The sequence below is a fragment of the Doryrhamphus excisus genome, linkage group LG15 (genome assembly GCF_037039965.1).
Source record: "Doryrhamphus excisus strain RoL-2023G ecotype Guam linkage group LG15, RoL_Dexc_Guam_v1.1, whole genome shotgun sequence".
NCBI lineage: Eukaryota > Metazoa > Chordata > Actinopteri > Syngnathiformes > Syngnathidae > Doryrhamphus > Doryrhamphus excisus.
In genome coordinates this window covers 7,050,459-7,071,359 of record NC_136371.1, presented here as the reverse complement: position 1 = coordinate 7,071,359, position 20,901 = coordinate 7,050,459, and the positions used below count along the sequence as shown (strand labels likewise).

General features: G+C 41.7%; 1 protein-coding gene across 4 annotated transcripts in view; it reads left to right on the top strand.

The window, feature by feature from the left end:
* The window catches only part of vps13d (vacuolar protein sorting 13 homolog D), a 39,039-nt gene that overhangs the window by 3,855 nt on the left and 14,283 nt on the right, over positions 1-20,901 (top strand). For 3 of the 4 annotated variants that reach the window (XM_078796936.1, XM_078796935.1, XM_078796939.1), the window contains exons 11-41: positions 406-574; positions 712-813; positions 1,090-1,285; positions 1,521-1,703; positions 2,380-2,510; positions 2,573-2,627; positions 2,695-2,874; positions 2,978-3,108; positions 3,177-3,309; positions 4,086-6,338; positions 6,400-6,551; positions 9,732-10,775; positions 10,897-10,987; positions 11,086-11,212; positions 12,542-12,722; positions 13,501-13,683; positions 14,084-14,222; positions 14,326-14,542; positions 14,742-14,913; positions 15,064-15,179; positions 15,779-16,003; positions 16,070-16,362; positions 17,129-17,262; positions 17,508-17,663; positions 17,825-18,008; positions 18,177-18,251; positions 18,341-18,541; positions 18,664-18,753; positions 20,105-20,245; positions 20,343-20,468; positions 20,695-20,772. In XM_078796936.1, coding sequence (XP_078653062.1) covers positions 406-574; positions 712-813; positions 1,090-1,285; positions 1,521-1,703; positions 2,380-2,510; positions 2,573-2,627; positions 2,695-2,874; positions 2,978-3,108; positions 3,177-3,309; positions 4,086-6,338; positions 6,400-6,551; positions 9,732-10,775; positions 10,897-10,987; positions 11,086-11,212; positions 12,542-12,722; positions 13,501-13,683; positions 14,084-14,222; positions 14,326-14,542; positions 14,742-14,913; positions 15,064-15,179; positions 15,779-16,003; positions 16,070-16,362; positions 17,129-17,262; positions 17,508-17,663; positions 17,825-18,008; positions 18,177-18,251; positions 18,341-18,541; positions 18,664-18,753; positions 20,105-20,245; positions 20,343-20,468; positions 20,695-20,772 — 7,658 coding nt within the window. The remainder of the gene's footprint in view (positions 1-405; positions 575-711; positions 814-1,089; positions 1,286-1,520; positions 1,704-2,379; positions 2,511-2,572; positions 2,628-2,694; positions 2,875-2,977; positions 3,109-3,176; positions 3,310-4,085; positions 6,339-6,399; positions 6,552-9,731; positions 10,776-10,896; positions 10,988-11,085; positions 11,213-12,541; positions 12,723-13,500; positions 13,684-14,083; positions 14,223-14,325; positions 14,543-14,741; positions 14,914-15,063; positions 15,180-15,778; positions 16,004-16,069; positions 16,363-17,128; positions 17,263-17,507; positions 17,664-17,824; positions 18,009-18,176; positions 18,252-18,340; positions 18,542-18,663; positions 18,754-20,104; positions 20,246-20,342; positions 20,469-20,694; positions 20,773-20,901) is intronic. The other variant, XM_078796938.1, reaches the window with a different exon arrangement.

The following is a 20,901-nucleotide window of genomic DNA, read 5'->3' as shown; positions in this document are numbered from 1 at the left end:
TTTAGACGCTGTATGGCAAAGTATTTCTACCACATCAGCTAGCTATTTTTTGCAATGCAAATATTCATTCATTCATTCATTTTCTACTGCTTTTCCTCACGAGGGTCGCGGGGGTTGCTGGACCCTATCCCAGCTGACTTTGGGCGTGAGGCGGGGTACACCCTGGACTGGTCGCCAGCCGATCACAGGGCACATATAGACAAACAACCATTCACACTCACATTCATACCTATGGACAATTTGGAGTCGCCAATTAACCTAGCATGTTTTTGGAATGTGGGAGGAAACCCGAGTACCCGGAGAAAACCCACGCATGCACAGGGAGAACATGCAAACTACACACAGAGATGACCGATAAAATGACTGCAATAAAATGACTGATTTTTATTTTTATTTCTTTCCAAGCTGCAAACAATGGTGGATGTTTGCCATTCAGGCAAACCTGAGTGAGATCCGGGAACAGAGGCGTAGAGGAAGTTGGTCGTTTGCCCTCCAGCGTGCACGAGATGTTCAGACTTACACCAGCCTGTACTTCAGAAAACTCAAAGGAGTCCCCTTAAGTCCCCAGGAAGAGGTACTAGTTTACTACTAAACTAGAGGTTTAGTACTTCTAGCATGTACAATACACACTGCTGCAGCCAGTACTCCCACAACTCCAAAATGCCTTGTGTATGTTTATATTTTCATATGTTTTTGCCCTTTTCCATTAAGAGTGAGCTTGAGCGAATAGAAGACGAGCAGACTTTGGAGGAACTGCAGAGTCTCAGAGAAATCGTCCATGACTGGTTTCGAAAACAAGAAGAGATTATTGAGGTGATTGTTAGTGGGTGAACAAGCCAATGTTTGGTGAATTCTGCTTCACAATGATACAAAGAGCCGATATTGACGGATCAAAAAGCGAAGTCGCTATGAAAGCTTGGCTTAACGCTAAAACACTTTAGTCTTTAGTCTTGACTGTCTTTACTTTAGTCTTGAGTTGAGTTTGCCGATGTTGTTATGGTGTGCTTCAACTGACAGTAGCCTGTTTTTTTTTGTATTTAAGAGAGTGTTGCTTAACCACCATTAAAGATGGTTTGCCTCCTCACGCAGCATATACGAGATCCAAGCAGTGAGCCGCAGCCCACTACACAGACGACGACATCCATCCCGAAGAGTGGGAGTTCGGGTATGATCCAGTACCTGCAGTCTTGGTTTCCTGGCTGGGGTGGCTGGTATGGAGATTCTCTGGACCCAGACAAAGGCCCAGAGGTGCTTCTGCCCAGCCCGTCTTCCTGGGATATTTTGGGTGAGATGCGAGCTCTTACTTAGAATGTGGTCTTGGATACCAGTGGTTAGTTTGTATGTATAAAGTATGGACACCCTTGGTTTAAGTGGAGCACATCCACCAATAAAAAAAATATATACCATTGAGAATACTGTATAAAGCTATTTTGTTGTTGCTCAGAAAATATGATAATATATTGCAAAAGTTTTCCCTATTACTGAAGGTAAGCATGACTGATGATAGTTTATTTCTCCAGCAGAAACAGATGACTTGTTTGACCCATTAGAGGACTCCCAGACTCTGAATACATTTACCAGGCGAGATTACCTGTTTGCCCGGCTGGAATTCTTGCTGGAGAAAGGTGGAATCACTCTATTTCATCAGGACAGTAGGGATGAGATCCTACATGAGAGTGGAGTTATCCAGCTAGAGGTTTCAGGTAAGAGGTTTTTTTATGCGCTTAACATTGAATCATCTTTTTTATGGATATGGGAGTGATTGAACACTGCAAAAAATAAGCAGGTTTATATTTGGACTCCGGGCGGCACGGCGATCTAGTGGTTAGTGCGCAGACCTCACAGCGAAGAGACCAGGGTTCAATTCCACCCTCTGTGTGGAGTTTCTCCCCGTGCATGCGTGGGTTTTCTCCGGGTACTCCGGTTTCCTCCCACATTCCAAAAACATGCTAGGTTAATTGGTGACTCCAAATTGTCCATAGGTATGAATGTGAGTGTGAATGGTTGTTTGTCTATATGTGCCCTGTGATTGGCTGGCGATCAGTCCAGGGTGTACCCCGCCTCTCGCCCAAAAACAGCTGGGATAGGCTCCAGCACCCCTGCGACCCTTGTGAGGAAAAGCGGTAGAAAATGAATGAATGAATATTTGGACTCCCTTGTCAGGTTTTTAGTCATATAGTGTATGAGCAAAATCAATGATGAACATCCATCCATCTATTTTCTATGCCGCTTATCCTCACCAGGATCACAGGGGTATGGTGGAGCCTATCCCAGCTGACTACAGGCGAAAGGCGGAGTACACCGTGGGCTGGTCGCCAGTCTCAATGACGAACATACTGAACTCATTCATTGTATTTTTATGTGCTGTTTCTTCTTCAGGTGTGAAGGTGGTTGTGGAGTCTTTGCCTCGCTCAGAGTCTTCCCTTTTGTCTGTGAAGCTGGGGGGTTTATTCCTTCGAGATTTGACAACACACGACACCATCTTCCCTGTACTAGTATCTCCGAAATTGGTAAGCGGTGACTGACGGAGGAATCCCAGCAGTACATTAATGTGTTACATTATGTTTTGCAGGACAATGTTGTCATTGCAGTTAACCAAACATCTGGACAGTCCACCAGCAACTCAGGTAAGGTTTTTGTTTTGTAAAATTACTTTGTCACTGTATAATTTTTTCTAACATTTTACTTTGTCAGGATCCAATGCAGAGTGTTTTTCATCACCAGTCTTTGAAATGCTTTATGAGCGGAACCCTGTGAGGTCCAAGTTTGAAAGACGACTGGAAGTGAACACCAGTCCACTTAACATCATCTACAACCCGCAAGCAATCAAAAAAGTAACAGAATTTTTCTACAAAGGACGGGTTCATTCCTCTGGTAAGTTGGCGCTACCTGACATGTATGATCAGGCATAAAGAAACGAGCGTCAAGTGATCTATCTGTGGTAATTTATTGCACAATGCATTTTTTTTCTTCCTAGGTTTTGGTTACCAGTCAGAACTAGAGCTCAAAGTGGCAGAGGCTGCCCGGAGGCAATATGACAAGTTAAAAAGGCAGACAAAAGCAGAAATACGCCAAACTATTGATCAGCTTCTTGTGGGAGAGTTTATTGTAAGTCAAATTCACTGGAACACAAATAGAAAAGAAATGAGTGAAGTCTAATTGTCATTTCTTTGTAGGAAAACAGTAAGCGTTGGACGATGAAGCTGGACATCTGTGCACCGCAGGTCATTTTTCCAGATGATTTCCAGTCAGGAGACCCAATGTTGGTTATCGTGGATTTAGGCAGGATTCTGCTTACGAACTTTCAAGGTAAATTCAACAATATTGTTATGTAAACGCTGTGGAACCTTGGTTAGCGTCATTAATCCAATTCAAACCGAAACAAACTCTTAACTGTAGCATTTTTCCCCAATAAGAAATAATGTAGATCCAATTAATCCAGTCCAGACACCCAAAAATATTCATACAAAGCGCTTTGTATAATTTTTTAATTGTAGTTTTATGTGTAGAAAACAATTTCAAATGAATATAAGCATATATAAAAGATCAATTGTGAACATGACGAGGGGAGAGGATGGAAGAGCCACACAGAATGAAGACAAGCAGCAAGGCAGGACATCACATTTGTGTTTTGCTATTATGTTATTTCTCAAATTCAATAGAGTTTCTCACCTTTAACAAAATACTGTCAGTTACAACTTTCTTGGCCTCCATTGTATGTTATTTTCCAGCTTTGATCAAAAGAAAAGCAGGTGTAACTGTGTTAGTTAGCAAAGATCTACACAGTCAAACACTGATGACATCACAGATAAGCAACAGAGCTGATTCCTGGTTCTGATTTCCATTTTGTTAGAAAGCTAACAAGGATCTGTTATGGTAAACAGTTGGATTCACGCAGTGTATTAATAACACAACAAGACGAACGCCATATTGTACACTCGCCAGAAAATGTACGCAAACCAAGACAAGATGTTGGCTTAAACCAAAACGTATGCTTACCGAGGCTCCACTCTAAACTGTAAAAAACATAAATTTAGTTTTTCTGTTTCTACATGTAATCAATTCCACTTTTCACTTTATAAAAGATGACTCCAAAGACTCAAAAGCTGCTCAACCTCAAAGGGAAGACCTAAGTGATGAGGAGTACCAGACACCCCTTGCCACTCCACCCGAGTCTCCACCTGAGCTTCACATGCCATTGAAAGAATGGCTCAAATGTCCCGAACTTCCCAGCCTTGGCTCCCCTGAAAGTACAAAGGCCTATAGTAGGAAGCTTTATGAAAGATACTCCTTGTCCTTTAAGGATCTGCAGATAATGGTTGGCCGCTACAAGGACAATTGGAAAAACCTTCAAGAGAGTGAAGTGGGTCCCACTCATGTGGTGGAGAAATTCAATGTGTTGTTGCAACTGGAGCAGAGACTGCGCTACACTTCAGACCCCCAGCTTCCAGGGGCAGTGCTCTCAGGAACTCTACCTGATCTTAAGGTCCATATCAACCTTGAGAAGATGACTGCTTTGAGGAGTTGTCTGGCTAGGCTAAGCAGTTCTGCTGTGAATGGAGACAAACTCCACGATAAAGGAGTAAAATCTCCCGACCCGCTTACTCTCCGACATGAAAAGATATTTCAGAGAGAGGACAGTTCCTGGAAAATCCAAGGTTCGGCCAAGAACTTGACACAAAGCGTGATGACATTAGAGCAGCACACAAGAGAAGTTCTGGTGGAGTCCCGCCTACTGCTGGCTGAATTTAACATCAACTATATGCAGCTGGGTGTGGAGAGTGATGGCCGCTACATATCTGTTCTGAAAGTGTTTGGAACCAATGCTCATTTTGTCAAGCGACCTTATGATGCTGAGGTCTCACTTACGGTCCATGGTCTCCTTCTTGTGGATACGCTACAAACCTATGGCTCAGACTTCGACCTCCTGGTGTCATCTCATAAAAACCTCAGTTTTGACATCCCCACTGGCAGTCTCCAAGAGAGCCAGCCATCTTCTCCAATGTCATACGACAGCAGGTCTTCTGAGCATCAGAGCCACCTCAATGAGTCCTCCTCAGGTTTGCGCACGGATCGAATCTCTGGTCTAAGTTCCTTTCTCAAAGATCAAGAGGCTCTGATTAAACTTGAATACCAATTTGTTAGCTCAGATTGTCCTTCCATGAACCTGGACAGTTCCCTTCAGGTGATAAGCATGCAGGTCAACAACTTGGATATTATTCTAAACCCTGAGACCATGGTGGAGCTTCTGAAGTTCCTTCAGAAGTCCTTTCCGAAGGAGGAAAACCCCTGGGCGTCATCATTGCAGCAACCTACAGCACAGCTCTACACCGAGGAAGAAGATGGCACTTTTCAGTCAACATATGACCAGAACAAGGAGCTAACTGTCGAGATTCATCGACTTAACCTCCTTCTCCTTCGAACTGTATCCACGGGTGCTGTCCTGGGTGCTGAAAAGAAAGGTTTGAAGATTGCCACAGCCAGCATCACCGGCACCAAGGTTAATGTCTCCTTAGGCAGTCGAATGGACATCAACGGCACACTTGGTGCCATGCAGTTGGTAGACCTTACCCAGGAAGGAGGCCGTAGTCAGTTTGTAGTGAGCATTGGCAACGCAGAAGACAGCTCCTCAACTTGTGAAGGACTACCATTACTCGACGACAAGGAACTTTCTCCTTCAGAAGCTCTGAATTTCCAACTTCGGGAGAAGTCCCAAGGGGACTGCACGTTACATCTACATATGGCGTCCTTACATTACAACCACTCAGCCAAGTTCTTAATGGAGCTGAGTCTTTCCGCTAATGAGGTGGAGGACAATTTCCGCTCAATGTTGAAAAGTGCTGCCACAAAGGTGTCCACAGTACTTGCCACAAAAACAGCCGAGTACAGCGGTATGTTTTCACTCTTTGAGACGCCCTCGCGAAGAAGTCGAACTCAGAGTCAAAGTTGGGCTTTTCCAATGGAGGATGAGGAGGATATCCCCATGGAGGAACCTGAGTCCACCCTGGATACGTTCTTTGTGAAGTTGACCTTAAATGTAAACATTGAATCACCAGTCGTGTCCATTCCTCGTAAACCTGGACACCCTGAACTACTGGTCGGGCACTTGGGTAGTATAACTATCCAGAATTGTATCACTGGCCAACAGTCGGAAGGAGAGAGGCTGCAGGTGCTTGTTAAAGATATCCGATTGTACTCCCTGAACACCAGTCATTTGGTTCTGAAGAAGATGCAAAGGGGGGAAAAAACTGGCAACGTTCCATCATCCCATAACAGAAGTCAGGATGAACCTCAGTTCACACGCCATGACTTCTTTGAATACCTCAACCAAGGAAAAGGTAAGAATTGTAATTCTCAGTGTACTTCAGTAAACTAACTAAATTTTTTTCCTCAATCCAGCCTTCCATATATTAAAAGACACCACTATGCAGTTCACCCTGGAGAAGTCCCCCATTGATGAAGATATTCAGTTCACCTTTTTGAGTTGTAAAGAGCCGTGCAAGAGCACGGGATTGCTGAGAGTCGAGGGGAAGTTTGTCAAACCTGTTCAGGTATGTACACTAACAAAGTAAATCCATCACTTTGTCTGTTTTATTCTAAGTTATGCAGAATATGCAGTTACAGTGAAGAAAATAAGTATTTGAACACCCTGCTATTTTGCTATTTCTCCCACTTAGAAATCATGGAGGGGTCTGAAATTTTCATCATAGGTGCATGTCCACTGTGAGAGAGATAAACTAAAAAGAAAAATCCAGAAATCACAATGCATGATTTTGTAACAATTTATTTGTGTGATACAGCTGCAAATAAGTATTTGAACACCTGTGTATCATCTAGAATTCTGACCCTGAAAGACCTGTTAGTCTGCCCATTAGAAGTCCACCTGCACTCCATGTATCATCCTGAATCAGATGCACCTGTTTGAGGTCGTTAGCTGCATAAAGACACCTGTCCACCCCATACAATCAGTAAGACTTTAACTTGTAACATGGCGAAGACCAAAGAGCTGTCCAAAGACACCAGAGACAAAATTGTACACCTCCACAAGGCTGGAAAGGGCTACGGAGCAATTACCAAGCAGCTTGGTGAAAAAAGGTCCACTGTTGGAGCTATCATTAGAAAATGGAAGAAGCTAAACATGACGGTCAATCTCAATCGGAGTGGAGCCCCATGCAAGATATCACCTCGTGGGGTCTCAATGATTCTAAGAAAGGTGAGGAATCAGCCCAGAACTACACGACAGGACTTGGTCAATGACCTGAAAAGAGCTGGGACCACCGTTTCCAAGGTTACTGTAGGTAATACACTAAGACGTCATGATGTGAAATCATGCATGGCACGAAAGGTTCCCCTGCTTAAACCAGCACATGTCAAGGCCCGTCTTAAGTTTGCATATGACCATTTGGATGATACAGAGGAGTCATGGGAGAAAGTTTTATGGTCAGATGAGACCAAAATAGAACTTTTTGGTCATAATTCCAATAAGCGTGTTTGGAGGAAGAAGAATGAAGAGTACAATCCGAAGAACACCATCCCTACTGTGAAGCATGGGGGTGGTAGCATCATGCTTTGGGGGTGTTTTTCTGCACATGGGACAGGACGAGTGCACTGCATTAAAGAGAGGATGACTGGGGCCGTGTATTGTGAGATTTTGGGGAACAACCTCCTTCCCTCTGTCAGAGCATTGAAGATGGGTCGTGGCTGGGTCTTCCAACACGACAACGACCCGAAGCACACAGCCAGGAAAACCAAGGAGTGGCTCCGTAAGAAGCATATCAAGGTTCTAGCATGGCCCAGCCAGTCTCCAGACCTGAACCCAATCGAAAATCTTTGGAGGGAGCTCAAACTCCGTGTTTCTCAGCGACAGCCCAGAAACCTGACTGATCTAGAGAAGATCTGTGTGGAGGAGTGGGCCAAGATCCCTCCTGCAGTGTGTGCAAACCTGGTGAAAAACTACAGGAAACGTTTGACCTCTGTAATAGCAAACAAAGGCTACTGTACCAAATATTAACATTCATTTTCTCAGGTGTTCAAATACTTATTTGCAGCTGTATCACACAAATAAATTGTTAAAAAATCATGCATTGTGATTTCTGGATTTTTCTTTTTAGTTTATCTCTCTCACAGTGGACATGCACCTACGATGAAAATTTCAGACCCCTCCATGATTTCTAAGTGGGAGAAATAGCAAAATAGCAGGGTGTTCAAATACTTATTTTCTTCACTGTAAACAGTGGAACTTTGGTTTTTGCCATGAATCTTTTCCAAAATGTCTGATGAAAACTGAATAGATTTTTCTCTGAATGTAAATGTAAAGCCAATTAATCCGTTCCAGACACACAAAAATATTAATACAAAATGCATTTCATAAAGAACAATTATATTTTTATATGCATACAGGGCTTTACATTCAAAACAAAAATTACTTGCCCATGGGGAATCCTTAAGGTGAGAACTACTTGCCCAAACTTGCCCCATGTAAAATGAAAAGACTGCCATAATGATATCATCTCATTTTTATGGCATCACATGAGAATCTTAAATAAAGATTAAATGATTTCTTGTGGTTGTTTTCCAACATAGATCATGACGTTGCATGGAAATCTGGATTGTCAAGAGACTTCTAGGCACTTTGCCTTGATAAATAAAAGTACATTCATGATTGAATAAACATTGTGCTTATTAAATAATAAATGACATGAGTCATAAATGAGTTGTTGAAGAATTAGACGATGTTGGCAGGGACGCCATGATAGAATGTTTTCGTAGTCAAACGATTGCTGATTGGTTGATCGCGAACAAGAACACGTGTGGGTAAAACACGGACTGCAGACCACGGTCTAAATCAGGGATCTCAAACTCAATTTACTTGGGGTCCACTGGAACTAGGGTCTGGGCGAGACTGGGCCGCATCAGGTTTTCCAAAAAAACAAACGCATTTATTAAAAACAAAAAAAATTTAAAAACTTTGCTTTGGTTCCAATTTTCTACAAGAAAAGGTCTGATAAAACATTCCACTGTTCTCAAATATCTTACTTTTTATTTTTCTACACAAAATAAGATGAAAAATAAATAAATCAAGAATAAAGAAATCAATCAGTCGGTAATAATAAATAAATATAATAATAACAATAAAACGGCAAATAATAAAAACTTAAGAAACCACATATAGTTGGTGGGTAGACAAATTATTTTTTTCAGATTAAAATGAACAAAGCATTATTAGAGCCCTGTAGACATGACAAAACACGACAAAAGTCACATTTATACTCTTTTTATTTACAACATATTGCGCAACTGCAGGGTCTTGAGACACATGCTAACTCGCAAACTAGAGAGCTAGCGACCTAAACAGTAGCCTTCAAGTTATTTCCTTTAAACTTAAATAGCCAAAAACTTACCACTTCCACACGGATAGGGAGGATAACTATTAACAGTTATTTAACCTTTAACATGAACATTAATCAAACGTAATAATTTTTTCTGGGTACATGATACCATACAGCATCCATATCAAACTTGCGCGGGCTGCACTAACATTAAACTTTCATATCAAGGCGGGGGCCTCAAACTAGTTTTAACTTGCCCCATCTGTACATCGTTATTGTCGAGCCCTGGCATAAAACTAAGCAAAATACATAAAAATAGTGAATGGTAAACACAGTGACTTGAGAATTCCTGTCATACATGCTGTTCAGTGCATCTATTAATATTTGACATTCTGGTTATAGGTGTTCCTATGCAAGGCTGTGTATGAACAGGTCCTCCAAACGCTGGATAATTTATTTCTCATTGAGGAGCAACGAGTAACGCCCAGTCAACCCCCAACACCCCCACCTCCGACTCCATCCTCCACCAGGCCTCACCGTTTTCCTGACCCCCACGGAGGACTCTTTGCAAAGGATCCTCCCTATATCAGCTTGTCACACTCTTTGCTCTCCTCTCCTCTGCCTCTGCAGTCTCAAAAGCCAAGTCCTCACTCTCCTACGTTCACTCAGTTGAAAGTAACTTTACATGTTGCAGAATTGCAGGTCCAGCTCAGTGCTGACCTGACCCAGGGCTCCCAAGGCTTAGTCAGTCTGCACTTCCGTGACCTGGAGGGAGACATCACCAAAGAGCATCCACATTTATTAGAAGTCCAGCTAATTCTGCGTTCACTGCTCATGGAGGATCTCCTGGAGCAAAATCCTGAGCATAAACATTTAATGGTGTCCCATGGAGCTCCAAAGCCTTCAACATTCAGTCCGAAGGAGTACCTATCTCACAGCTGTCCATCAGCATCCAATGTCCAGTACCCAGATATGCCCCGTTCTCTGCCTTCTCATATGGAAGAAGCCCAGAATGTCTTCCAGCTCTACCAGAGGCACCCTGGTACTCCTTCAGCAAGTCATCGCAAAGCTAAGAAGGATCCAGACTGTCCCAGCACTCCACCACCTTCCCCTACCCATCCTGCATCCTCCCCTGAGCCGACTGCTGAATTTGATGAGTCATTAGTTCACATTAACGTCTTGCTGGTAGACCAGAGCCACCCAGAATTCACAACCCGTTACGGCAGTGTGGGACGAAGCATCGATATTGACTTTAACTGCCTGGATGTTTTAATCACGTTGCAAACCTGGGTGGTCATCCTTGATTTCTTTGGAATTGGCTCCACGGCTAATAATCATGCAATGAAGGTGCCCGACAGCTCCCCTCAGTATGTGCCGGGACATCCTCTCTATGAGTCAGACATCACTGAGCAAGACACAAACGTTAACACCAAACTGGACCTCAAGGTAAAGTGAAGATGAGTCGAAGTACAGACTTTTGATTTGGGTTAGCTTTCTCTCTTTCGCTGCAATTCTGTTCTGAGGTTAAAGTCTCATAGCCAAATCTGTCATTTGTCATCTGTCACAGGTTCATTCATTGTCTGTTGTGTTAAACAAGGAAGGCAATGAGCTCGCCAGAGCCAGTGTGATCAAATTATCTGCACATCTGGAAATGCTGGGTGTGTATGGAAAAACATGGAATGAAAACACCCCTGGATTATAATAGTGTAATAATATTTTAATGTTCACAACTAACATGTCGTTCTATACATTTCAGAAAGCAACCTGGTATTGACAGGCAGTTTGGGAAGTTTGTCCCTCAGTGATTTGACTCCACACGGTGATCTCTTCTGTGAACGCTTCACCACACGTGGAGGGGAGGCTCTCATTTTCAATATTCATAGGTAAGTACATTTTTGTTATACAATGTGTCTGTACATGGGCTGCATGGTGGCTACACAGTCAGGATATCGGGAAGACCTGGGGGGGAATCTCCACTTGGGAATCTGTGTGGAGTTTGCATGTTCTCCTCCAACATTTTGAACACGTGCATGCTATTATTACCTGTTTTCTTTGTCGAAGATGAAGCCCACGGATCATTGTTTGTTTGTTTTTTCTGAGAGCTGGTGTCTTGATGGATGTGAACCTGTGTCCAATGCACAAATATGATTATGATGTATATGAATACGTCATGTGCTAAATAACCAACTGACAATCTTTTTCAAACCCAATAGAAGATATTTAATTTAATGTAGGAGTTGAATGAGTCAAATGAGATTTTCCATTAGAAGTGTTAATGAGAAGGACATCTCTGTGAATGTGGTGCACAAATCCAATGCAGTCCTACTGGTTGAGGTTACTGTATATTCATATGCTGTATAATGACACTTACATGAGGCCCGCTAAGGGTTGCCATAACCAAACACACACCACCCTTAGACTAAAACTACTATAGAGTTGTGGAGGTAACTCTTTTAGCAAATCATTTTATGAGTGTGATGAAATATTTACCTTAAACTGAGCTGTATTAGCTTCCATTTTCTTTTGCTGGTCTGATGCTGATGATGATGGTGAGACTTCCCCAGAGATCACCAACTTTGAGACAATGGAATGATTCGTTATGGACAAATGCTCTCACAAGAAATAACGTTGGAGACCACTGGTATATGACAATATTGTAATATTGTCACAGTATATGGTAGGTTTTCACAAATTACAATGTGGGGTAAAAAGGCTTTTTGCACTTTTCCCTTAACTTTTATAAAATCAAAACCTCTCTGAAAAACATTTGACCTCGTAATTTTCCATAAAACATATAGAAAACTGGAGTGTGCTTATAAATAAGTTAATAGACATGTTTATGGCTGCACGGCGGTCTAGTGGTTAGCGTGCAGACCACCCAGCTAGGAAACCGGAGTTCAATCCCACCCTCGGCCATCTCTGTGTGGATTTTGCATGTTCTCCCCCGTACATGCGTGGGTTTTTTCCGGGTACTCCGGTTTCCTCCCACATTCCAAAAACATGCTAGGTTAATTGCCGAAATCCAAATTGTCCATAGGTATGAATGTGAGTGTGAATGGTTGTTTGTCTATATGTGCCCTACGATTGATTGGTGACCAGTCCATGGTGTAAAAATTGCTGAATGGATGATTGTCTGTCTGTGTAGATCTCATATACTGTACTTAGTGAGCATTGGTAGCATTGGTCACCTTTTGTCTTTTGCTTAATTTCAGGTACGGGCTGCCAGACCCTTACCTTGAACGAGAATATGACATTAAAGTTTGTCTTCTGATGGCCTCAGTGCAGTATGTTCATACTCAACGCTTCCAGGCTGAGGTGGTGGCCTTCATCCAACATTTCACACAGTTACAGGATGTCCTTGGCAGGCAAAGGGCTGCAATGGAGGGTCAAGCTGTAAGTATTGTAGTGTAGTAGTAGTAGTAGTGTAGAGCCTTCTCCATCGCTGCCCCCCATCCTCTGGAATTCTTTGCCCCATTTGTTCCGTGCTTGCCCCTTCTCTTTAAATCTGTTTTTAATGTCTAACTTTTTATACCTCAATGCTATGCCCCGCTTTTATCCATGTTTTAGCTGTGTATAAACAAATGAATGTTGTATTTTAATGTATATTTTACTCTGTTTACTTGCTTTTATTCAACTCCATTTTTTCTGTAAGGCATCTTTGAATATTTTGAAAAGCGCTATACAAATAAAATTTAATATTATTATTAAGTACAACTAACATGGGACAAAGTGAACATATGAAGTGCAATATATACTAGGTGGGTAATGGTACAGTCACACTTGAATGGTACGTTTAGATTTTTTTTTTTGGTTTGATAAAGTTAAAGACAAGACATGGTTCTTGCGTCACACCTTTACAAAAAAACAACAAAACAACAAGCAACCACAAAAGGTGATACAGTAGCTGTGGGAGTGGAGCGAAAAGGTGTACATATCACTTATTAGTTACACACTGATTATTATTATATGTGATTACCATTGTGAAAAACGTAATAATTATCTTACAACACTGTTTTCTATATATTAAAAAATCAGGATGTGAATAAATGTACTGCAACAGATGTTAAATGGATGGGAGGGTAGGATTAAATAAGCACTTTGCACATGTAGAATTATGAGTTGAATTATGTGAAGTATTTCATTGGAATTTGTATGCATGTCCTTCTTACAGATAAGGGACCGCCCACAGCGGGCATCCAGGGTCCTGCTGGATATCGAGGCCGGCGCCCCAGTAATAATCATCCCAGAAAGCTCAAGTTCAACAAGGGTCATTGTAGCAAACCTTGGTCAGCTGAAGCTAGAGAACTGCTTCTTACCCGCTGGGGCTCGTGGCACTTTCTCCTGCCAAGACAAGGTAGAGAAACTCACCATGGCACATGCCTTTTTCCCTACTCTGGTGAGTCATACTCTCCAATCACTGGTCCGAGCATTTCATCTAATAACAACGGTTGACCCTTACTGCATTGTTGTTTCAATGATGGACTTACCAGCATAGAAACTGACTTGCAACTGACTTTCCACAAACAGCATTGCTTGTTTTTGGGTTTTTTTGTGCAACTTGCATGACATTTGTGTGTATTTTTAACCTTTCCTGCTTTTCATTCTTGAATTCTTGATATTATTACTTTGCATTCTAAAGAAGTAATACTATGAAAAGACTGTGCTGGTAACTAAAGATGCATTTGGAAGTTGTGGGTGATATTGAAGAATGACAACCTCAGCAGACAAACTTGTATTGTTGTTTTCTCTCGAAGAAGGAGTCCACACAAGATTCAGCAGGGTGGACTTATGAGCAAAGACAGCCTAAAACCCCTCCCAGCACCCTCAACTTGTGGACTAATGGCAGCCCACAACCTGAAAGAACTCATAACAGAGCAAACCCGATCCCCTCAGGTAAGCGTCCCTAGTTGGTTAGAAGAAAGAACTTCGTTAAGTTAATTGCATTAATTTCCATTCTATGTGCATAATTGTAAACTGCTCTTTTTCCCCTCTATAGAAGACCATGTGTGTCTTTTGGACTGCATTGCTCTGGATCTGCAGCAAATGGATATTTTTGCAGCAGAACGTCTGCCTTGCCCTTCGTGCGACAGAGGCTGCAATTCCACTGAAATCTCAGACATTATTTTCCCGTCTTACTGTATTCGTCGGATGGGTAGAAACCTGCTGAAAGAGTGCTGCCGCCTCCAGCTTAAAGTGGAACGAAACCTGGACAGGTGATTTTTTATTTTATTTTTTACTTTATTTCAATTGCACACTGCCAATAATGACAGTATTTTACTTCTTCTGTTTAGATATCATTGCTGGTGCTGCAATGCACTGTAGTGTGATGACGTTATAGACTTTGGAAATACACTGGAAGGATTTCCTCATCAATTAATATGCATCAATAACTAATCTCCTTGGGGTTTCCAGAGAGCTGAGCCATGCGGTTCCTGATATGACTATCTACGGCAACCTCTCATCAGTACAGTGCGCTCTGGATCCAGAGCACTACCAGCTGATTCGAGGGCTGCTGGAGAACAATCTTGGCGAGCCTGTTGAAGAATTTCTGCGACCCTTCAACCTGCAGGACCCCAGCACCTATGTGAGATAGTGTACTCAAACACACTCAAGCTTAATTAGATTATATTTACTGTAATATGCACAGTTTAGAACTAATGCAAATTCTCATGCAGGAAAAAAAAGATGGGCAAGAGAATGTGGAAAGATAACGATAGACTGTGTTTTTCTGCAGACGGTGTTAAGTGGAGACGTCTATACCAACTTGTCCATCCTGGTCAATATGATGGATGTCAGTCTGGAGCTCATGGAAAGCAGTAAATCCAGTGGACACAAACGCTCACTAGCAAGGTGGCTCCCATTAGAATAAATATATATCTGTAATTATACAGATGCAAGAAAATTAAAATAGTGTTTTCTGATATTTGTATCAGCCCAACTCTGAACACATTGTTTTACAGTTTGTTTGGTTTTTTATATTTTTTTTACATTTTTAAAAGATAAAACGTCACTTTAACACAGTGGAAATGTATTTGTGTACAGACAGACAGGAAAATGAACACATTGTTTTACAGTTTGTTTGTTTTTTTTAATATTTTTTTTACATTTTTAAAAGATAAAAAGTCACTTTAACACAGGGGAAATATATTTGTGTACAGACAGACAGGAAAATGTAATAGAATGCATACAGCATACAATCATAAGTGTATTTAAGGGTCAAATTGCATTTTGAGTGCAATCAATATGTGCATGCTAGCAGTTCAATATGAATAATTTTACTAATTATTCATAACTGAATATGAAAATGTGGATTCCTCTGGATTTTCTGGAGTGTAATCATCAGTCCGTTTGCATTCATAATGGTTTACATCTTTTGAGACATTACTCCAAAATATGATGCTTTTACATGTACTGAATAGTCTTTTCCTGATCTTATTTATTTGCCTCAGGTTTAACTTCATGAAATCCAAACTGCTCTTTGAGAGTTTCTCCAATGGTTCCAAATCGGTCAACCTGGTTTCTCACTCGCTGCTTGCATATGACACTCGATGCACTGGAGAGTACAAGAGCACTGGTGAAGCTGACGGGACCAGGCGTAATGTATTCGACTGCATTCTCCAGCCTTCAAAAACTGGAACAAACCAGGCCTCTCTGCAACTGGAACTACATTACAGGTAAAACTGGAAATTTTTATTTTCACACAGGAACTTTTTGGTAAGATCTTGTCCAACCTCCAACAGATCCACACGAGACTCATCCTGTTTTACGGTGGTCCTGAACAACCTAAGGGTCTTTCTCATCTTTGACTGGCTCCGGCTCGTGCAGGAATTCTTGGAAATGCCAGTGAAAAAGCCATCAGGTGGTGCTGAGAACGTTCAGTGTCCAAGTAACGCCGCTGACTTGGGACCAAACACTGCTGCCATCACCACCGGGGCTGTCATACCTAAGAGGGTCAAGAGTGGTGTGGTCACCAAGAGGTCCACGGTACCCGTTACCCTCAACCGCTGCCTAGAGGTCAAAGTCAATGTTACAGGTCAGACTTTCAAACATGGGACTTTATTAACTAAAAGGGAGATTTTAAGTTTGATGTACTGTAAGTACTACTTGACTAAAACTAATAATAATCTTTGTCACTAAACAACAAACCTCTGTTTTCATCATTAATTTGTTCCAAACTGATGAAAACCAAGGTAAATTTTCCCTTAGGAAATAATGTAAATCAAAGGAATCTGTTCCAGACACCCAAAGATATTCATTCATTCTTTTTCTACCGCTTTTTCCTCACGAGGGTCGCGGGGGTGCTGGAGCCTATCCCAGCTGTCGAGAGGCGGGGTACACCCTGGACTGGTCACCAACCAATCACAGGGCACATATAGGCAAACAACCATTCACACTCACATTCATACCTATGGACAATTTGGAGTCGCCAATTAACCTAGCATGTTTTTGGAATGTGGGAGGAAACCGGAGAAAACCCACGCATGCACGGGGAGAACATGCAAACTCCACACAGAGATGGCCGAGGGTGGAACTGAACCCTGGTGTCCTAGCTGTGAGGTCTGCGCGCTAACCACTCGACCGCCCCCCCAAAGATATTAACAAAAATATTTTTTCTTACATAATAATTGTACTTTTACATGCAGAAACAATGCAAAATAATTACAGATGATAAATGGATGCAACTTACATTTGATAATATCAAATTATCTTTGCATATCCTTAGATTTTTCAGTATCAGGCCTTTGGTGGAACATGGTACGCCCTTGTTGTTCAGTCTTTTTTTTTCGTTCTGTCTTCAGGCACGGAGTTTGTCATAGTAGAAGACTCAAGATGCCTGGATACCAACGCCATCATTCTTAAAGGCACTACTGTCCTCACCTACAAGCCTCGCCTGTTGGACAGACCTTTCTCTGGAAGCCTTGCTGGCATAGAGGTGACATATCTTTCTATACTAGTATTCATCAACAAAACAGGATGATTTATTAATATATTTTTAAAAACATGATAAGAGTGGAGCTGCAAAATTGAAACCACGCAGTGGCATGTGATAGCTGTCTTTGTAAATGGTATAACCGTTTTTTTTTGGAACTGAAGTTGATGAAATCCTGTTTAACAGTGATACAACACCCAAGTGCAAGTATTGCTTAGCTTTAATTCTGAACCATTGTCCTACTCTAGGTGTTCTCGTGCCGTCTTGGCAGTGAGCAGGAAACAGCACTGTCCATCGTTGATCCAGTCAATGTTCAGGTGGAACTGTGTGGCAGCCCCACTTACCAAAGCAGCTCAGGTCTACTAGACGCCTTCAGTGTGGAGGATATCCCACCACTGCTGGAGGTCAGGAATTCGTATACGAATATTGCTTACACATTTTGGAGTGGCCTTTTATTGTGTATCTGTGTAATTGTGTGTTGAATATATTTTGTTATTCAGAGAATAAACAGTTGTACAACTTGGGTTTTATGCCGCATTACATTTTGTTTATGATTTTCTTGCAGATCCAGTTTCCCGTTTTGGACATCCGTCTATCTTACAATGACATTCAGCTCTTCTTGGCCATCGCCAAATCCATCCCTGCTGTAAATGCTCCAGCAGCCTCTGACTCTGATGTTGTCACTTCAGCTCACACTGTGCCAGCGGATGCACCCAAACGCTCTAAGAGAAAAGGTCTTGCTCATATTGGTATGTAAATGTTATCTATACAGTTTGACTGTTTTGGTTATTTTTTAGAATATTTTTCATTTCTTTTTTGTTTAAAAATATGTAGCTATGATATGTATTTTATAGGTTGATACAGTATATGCATACTTTATAGTCAGTGTGTTGCTTAACTGATTTTTGCTTCCATAGAGGGCCAGCTAATTCATTTGCAGGATCTTGGGTTCAGCAAAGAAGACTGTAAAAAGGCCCTCATTCTCTGTAAAGGTGAATTGATGGTCCCTAATATAGCTTTTGGTCAGTCAAAGTACTAAGTTACTACTGTTACTAAGCTTACCCATATTTTTGTCTTGTAGGTCATCTGGATCAGGCTGCCACGTGGTTGCTTGAAAATGCAGAGAACATTGCAGGCCGGTCCAAATCCAACGCTGACTCTGGTTCTTCCAGTCAGGCAGCTGCTCTGTCAGGGATAGAAGTGAAGGCAGAGAGTATCTGCATCTGTTTCATTGATGATTGTCTGGACTGTGACATACCGCTTGCTGAGCTCACCTTCTCTAGTAAGTCTTATCAAGATATGATTCAGTTATCTACAGTACATACTGTATGGTTAAGAAATAGCATATTATTAACCTTAAGAGTTAAAGGCTCTGTCTCAATGAGATTATGTGTGTTATTTCAGGGTTAAATGTGTTGCAGCGTATTGGTTCCACCCAGGAGGGCAACGCCAGCTTTACTCTTTCAGGAGACTACTACAACAGAGAACTGGCAGGTAATAAGATTGGATCTTTACTATCCTTTACTAAAGGGGTCCTAATGTATAGTTACAATTTTTCAGACATATTTTACACTGTTGTTCTACATTTAAAATTGCATTTATAAGGACGTCCGCATGGGCTCTTCTTACAGAGGGGTTTTTGTGACATTGTTGCAATAAGAGAAAAACACAAAGTAGCCAACTATATTTTTGTACAACTATTATCCTGTATATGTTTTAAGGCTAGAAAATGAATGAATGAATGAATGTTTTAAGGCGGTAAAATCCATCACCATAGCTGCCGTGGTCCAAGGAGTCTTTACTATCCTTTACTAAAGGGGTCCTACTGTATATTTACAATTTTTCAGACATATTTACACTGTTGTTCTACATTTAAAATTGCATTTATAAGGACGTCCGCATGGGCTCTTCTTACAGAGGGGTTTTGTAACATTGCTGGAATAAGTGAAATACACAAAGTAGCCAATTATATTTTTGTACAATTATTTTCCTGTATATGTTTTAAGGCTAGAAAATGAATGAATGAATGAATTAGTGTTTTAAGGCGGTAAAATCCATCACCATAGCTGCCGTGGTCCAAGGAGTCCAAACAAAAGCTGTAGTAACTCTGCACTTGATCAAACCTACTTAAGATTTGTCAGTCCAGAACACTATGGCTGTATAAGACTAGACCAATACACTACTTCCTGGAAGAATCATGGTAACTGTAGTTCATTTAGCCATTCATAAGTATGCGGGGACCTCACAGTTAGGAGACCAGGGTTCAATTCCACCCTCAGCCATCTCTGGAGTTTGCATGTTCTCCCCGTGCATGCGTGGGTTTTCTCCGGGTACTCCGGTTTCCTCCCACATTCCAAAAACATGCTAGGTTAATTGGCGACTCCAAATTGTCCATAGGTATGAATGTGAGTGTGAATGGTTGTTTGTCTATATGTGCCCTGTGATTGGCTGGCGACAAGTCCAGGGTGTACCCCGCCTCTCGCCCAAAGACAGCTGGGATAGACTCCAGCACCCCCGCGACCCTCGTGAGGAAAAAGCGGTAGAAAATGAATGAATGAAAGTATGCGGGGTTCAAATAGTTTTGGGGTGGGGGGGATTATCATAGAGGCCGGAATTTATGGAAGAAAACTGAAGGAAACAATATTGTTTGGCTTGGCGCTTTTGTCTGAAATTATTGTTAATCCACATTTAATAATCATGTAGTGTAGTGTACATGCATCGTTATACATTGTTATTAATAATCAACATAAACAACTGCTGATGTAATTTTTATATATCGTCTTTTATGTTTTCTCATACATTTAGTTGACATACAATGCGTATGCCTTGTGTATGTGTGTGACAGGCTGGGAGCCCTTTATCGAGCCCTGGCCATGCTTCCTGTCCTGGCAACAGCAAGCGGCTGGCAGACTCCATCCTCCACGTCTCAAGATGAGTGTAAGAGCCAAGCAGCGACTTGATGTCAACATCACTTCTGTCCTGTTGGGTGAGTAAAAACACGGCCTGCCAGCACACATGCACAGTCCCTTTTGAGTTGCTGAACAATGTTGAACGTGTTTTTGTGTATTTTGTGGTTCATACAGAACAGTACAACACAACCAAGACTTCTTGGATAGCAGACTACTGTAACAAGGATGAACAGACAGATCAGTCTTCACCCACCTTGTCCTGGATAGGTTCCTCGGTTGACCCGCCCTGCTTTGGACAGAGTGAGTCTAGAAAGAGACCCATTCACTGACATGCTATGTAATGAATGTACATGTAAAGTTCATTTTAAGCATCATTGAGAATTCTTAGATGCCCTCTCTGTTCTAAATCAACATGAACCTGTATGAACTGTGCGGAAATGTTGACAAAAACCTGAAAAAACACGCTGACTTTATGTGTGCTACATTTCTCTTTGTTAATGTTCACTTCTATTCCATTCTTTCTCAGGTGCTCCCCTCTCTCATCTTAGAACTCGGAGCACAGCCAGCTTGAACAGTTTTGATCAGCAAATTCCAGACTCCAGAGGTACACCTCATAGTATACTGATCATTTCCACATCATTTCTTGCAGCAGCATACTCCATTTCAAATTTGTTATTGTATCTTGTAATTGTTTTCCACCAAGGGCACTTGATATTTTGTACTGCTGGGAAAT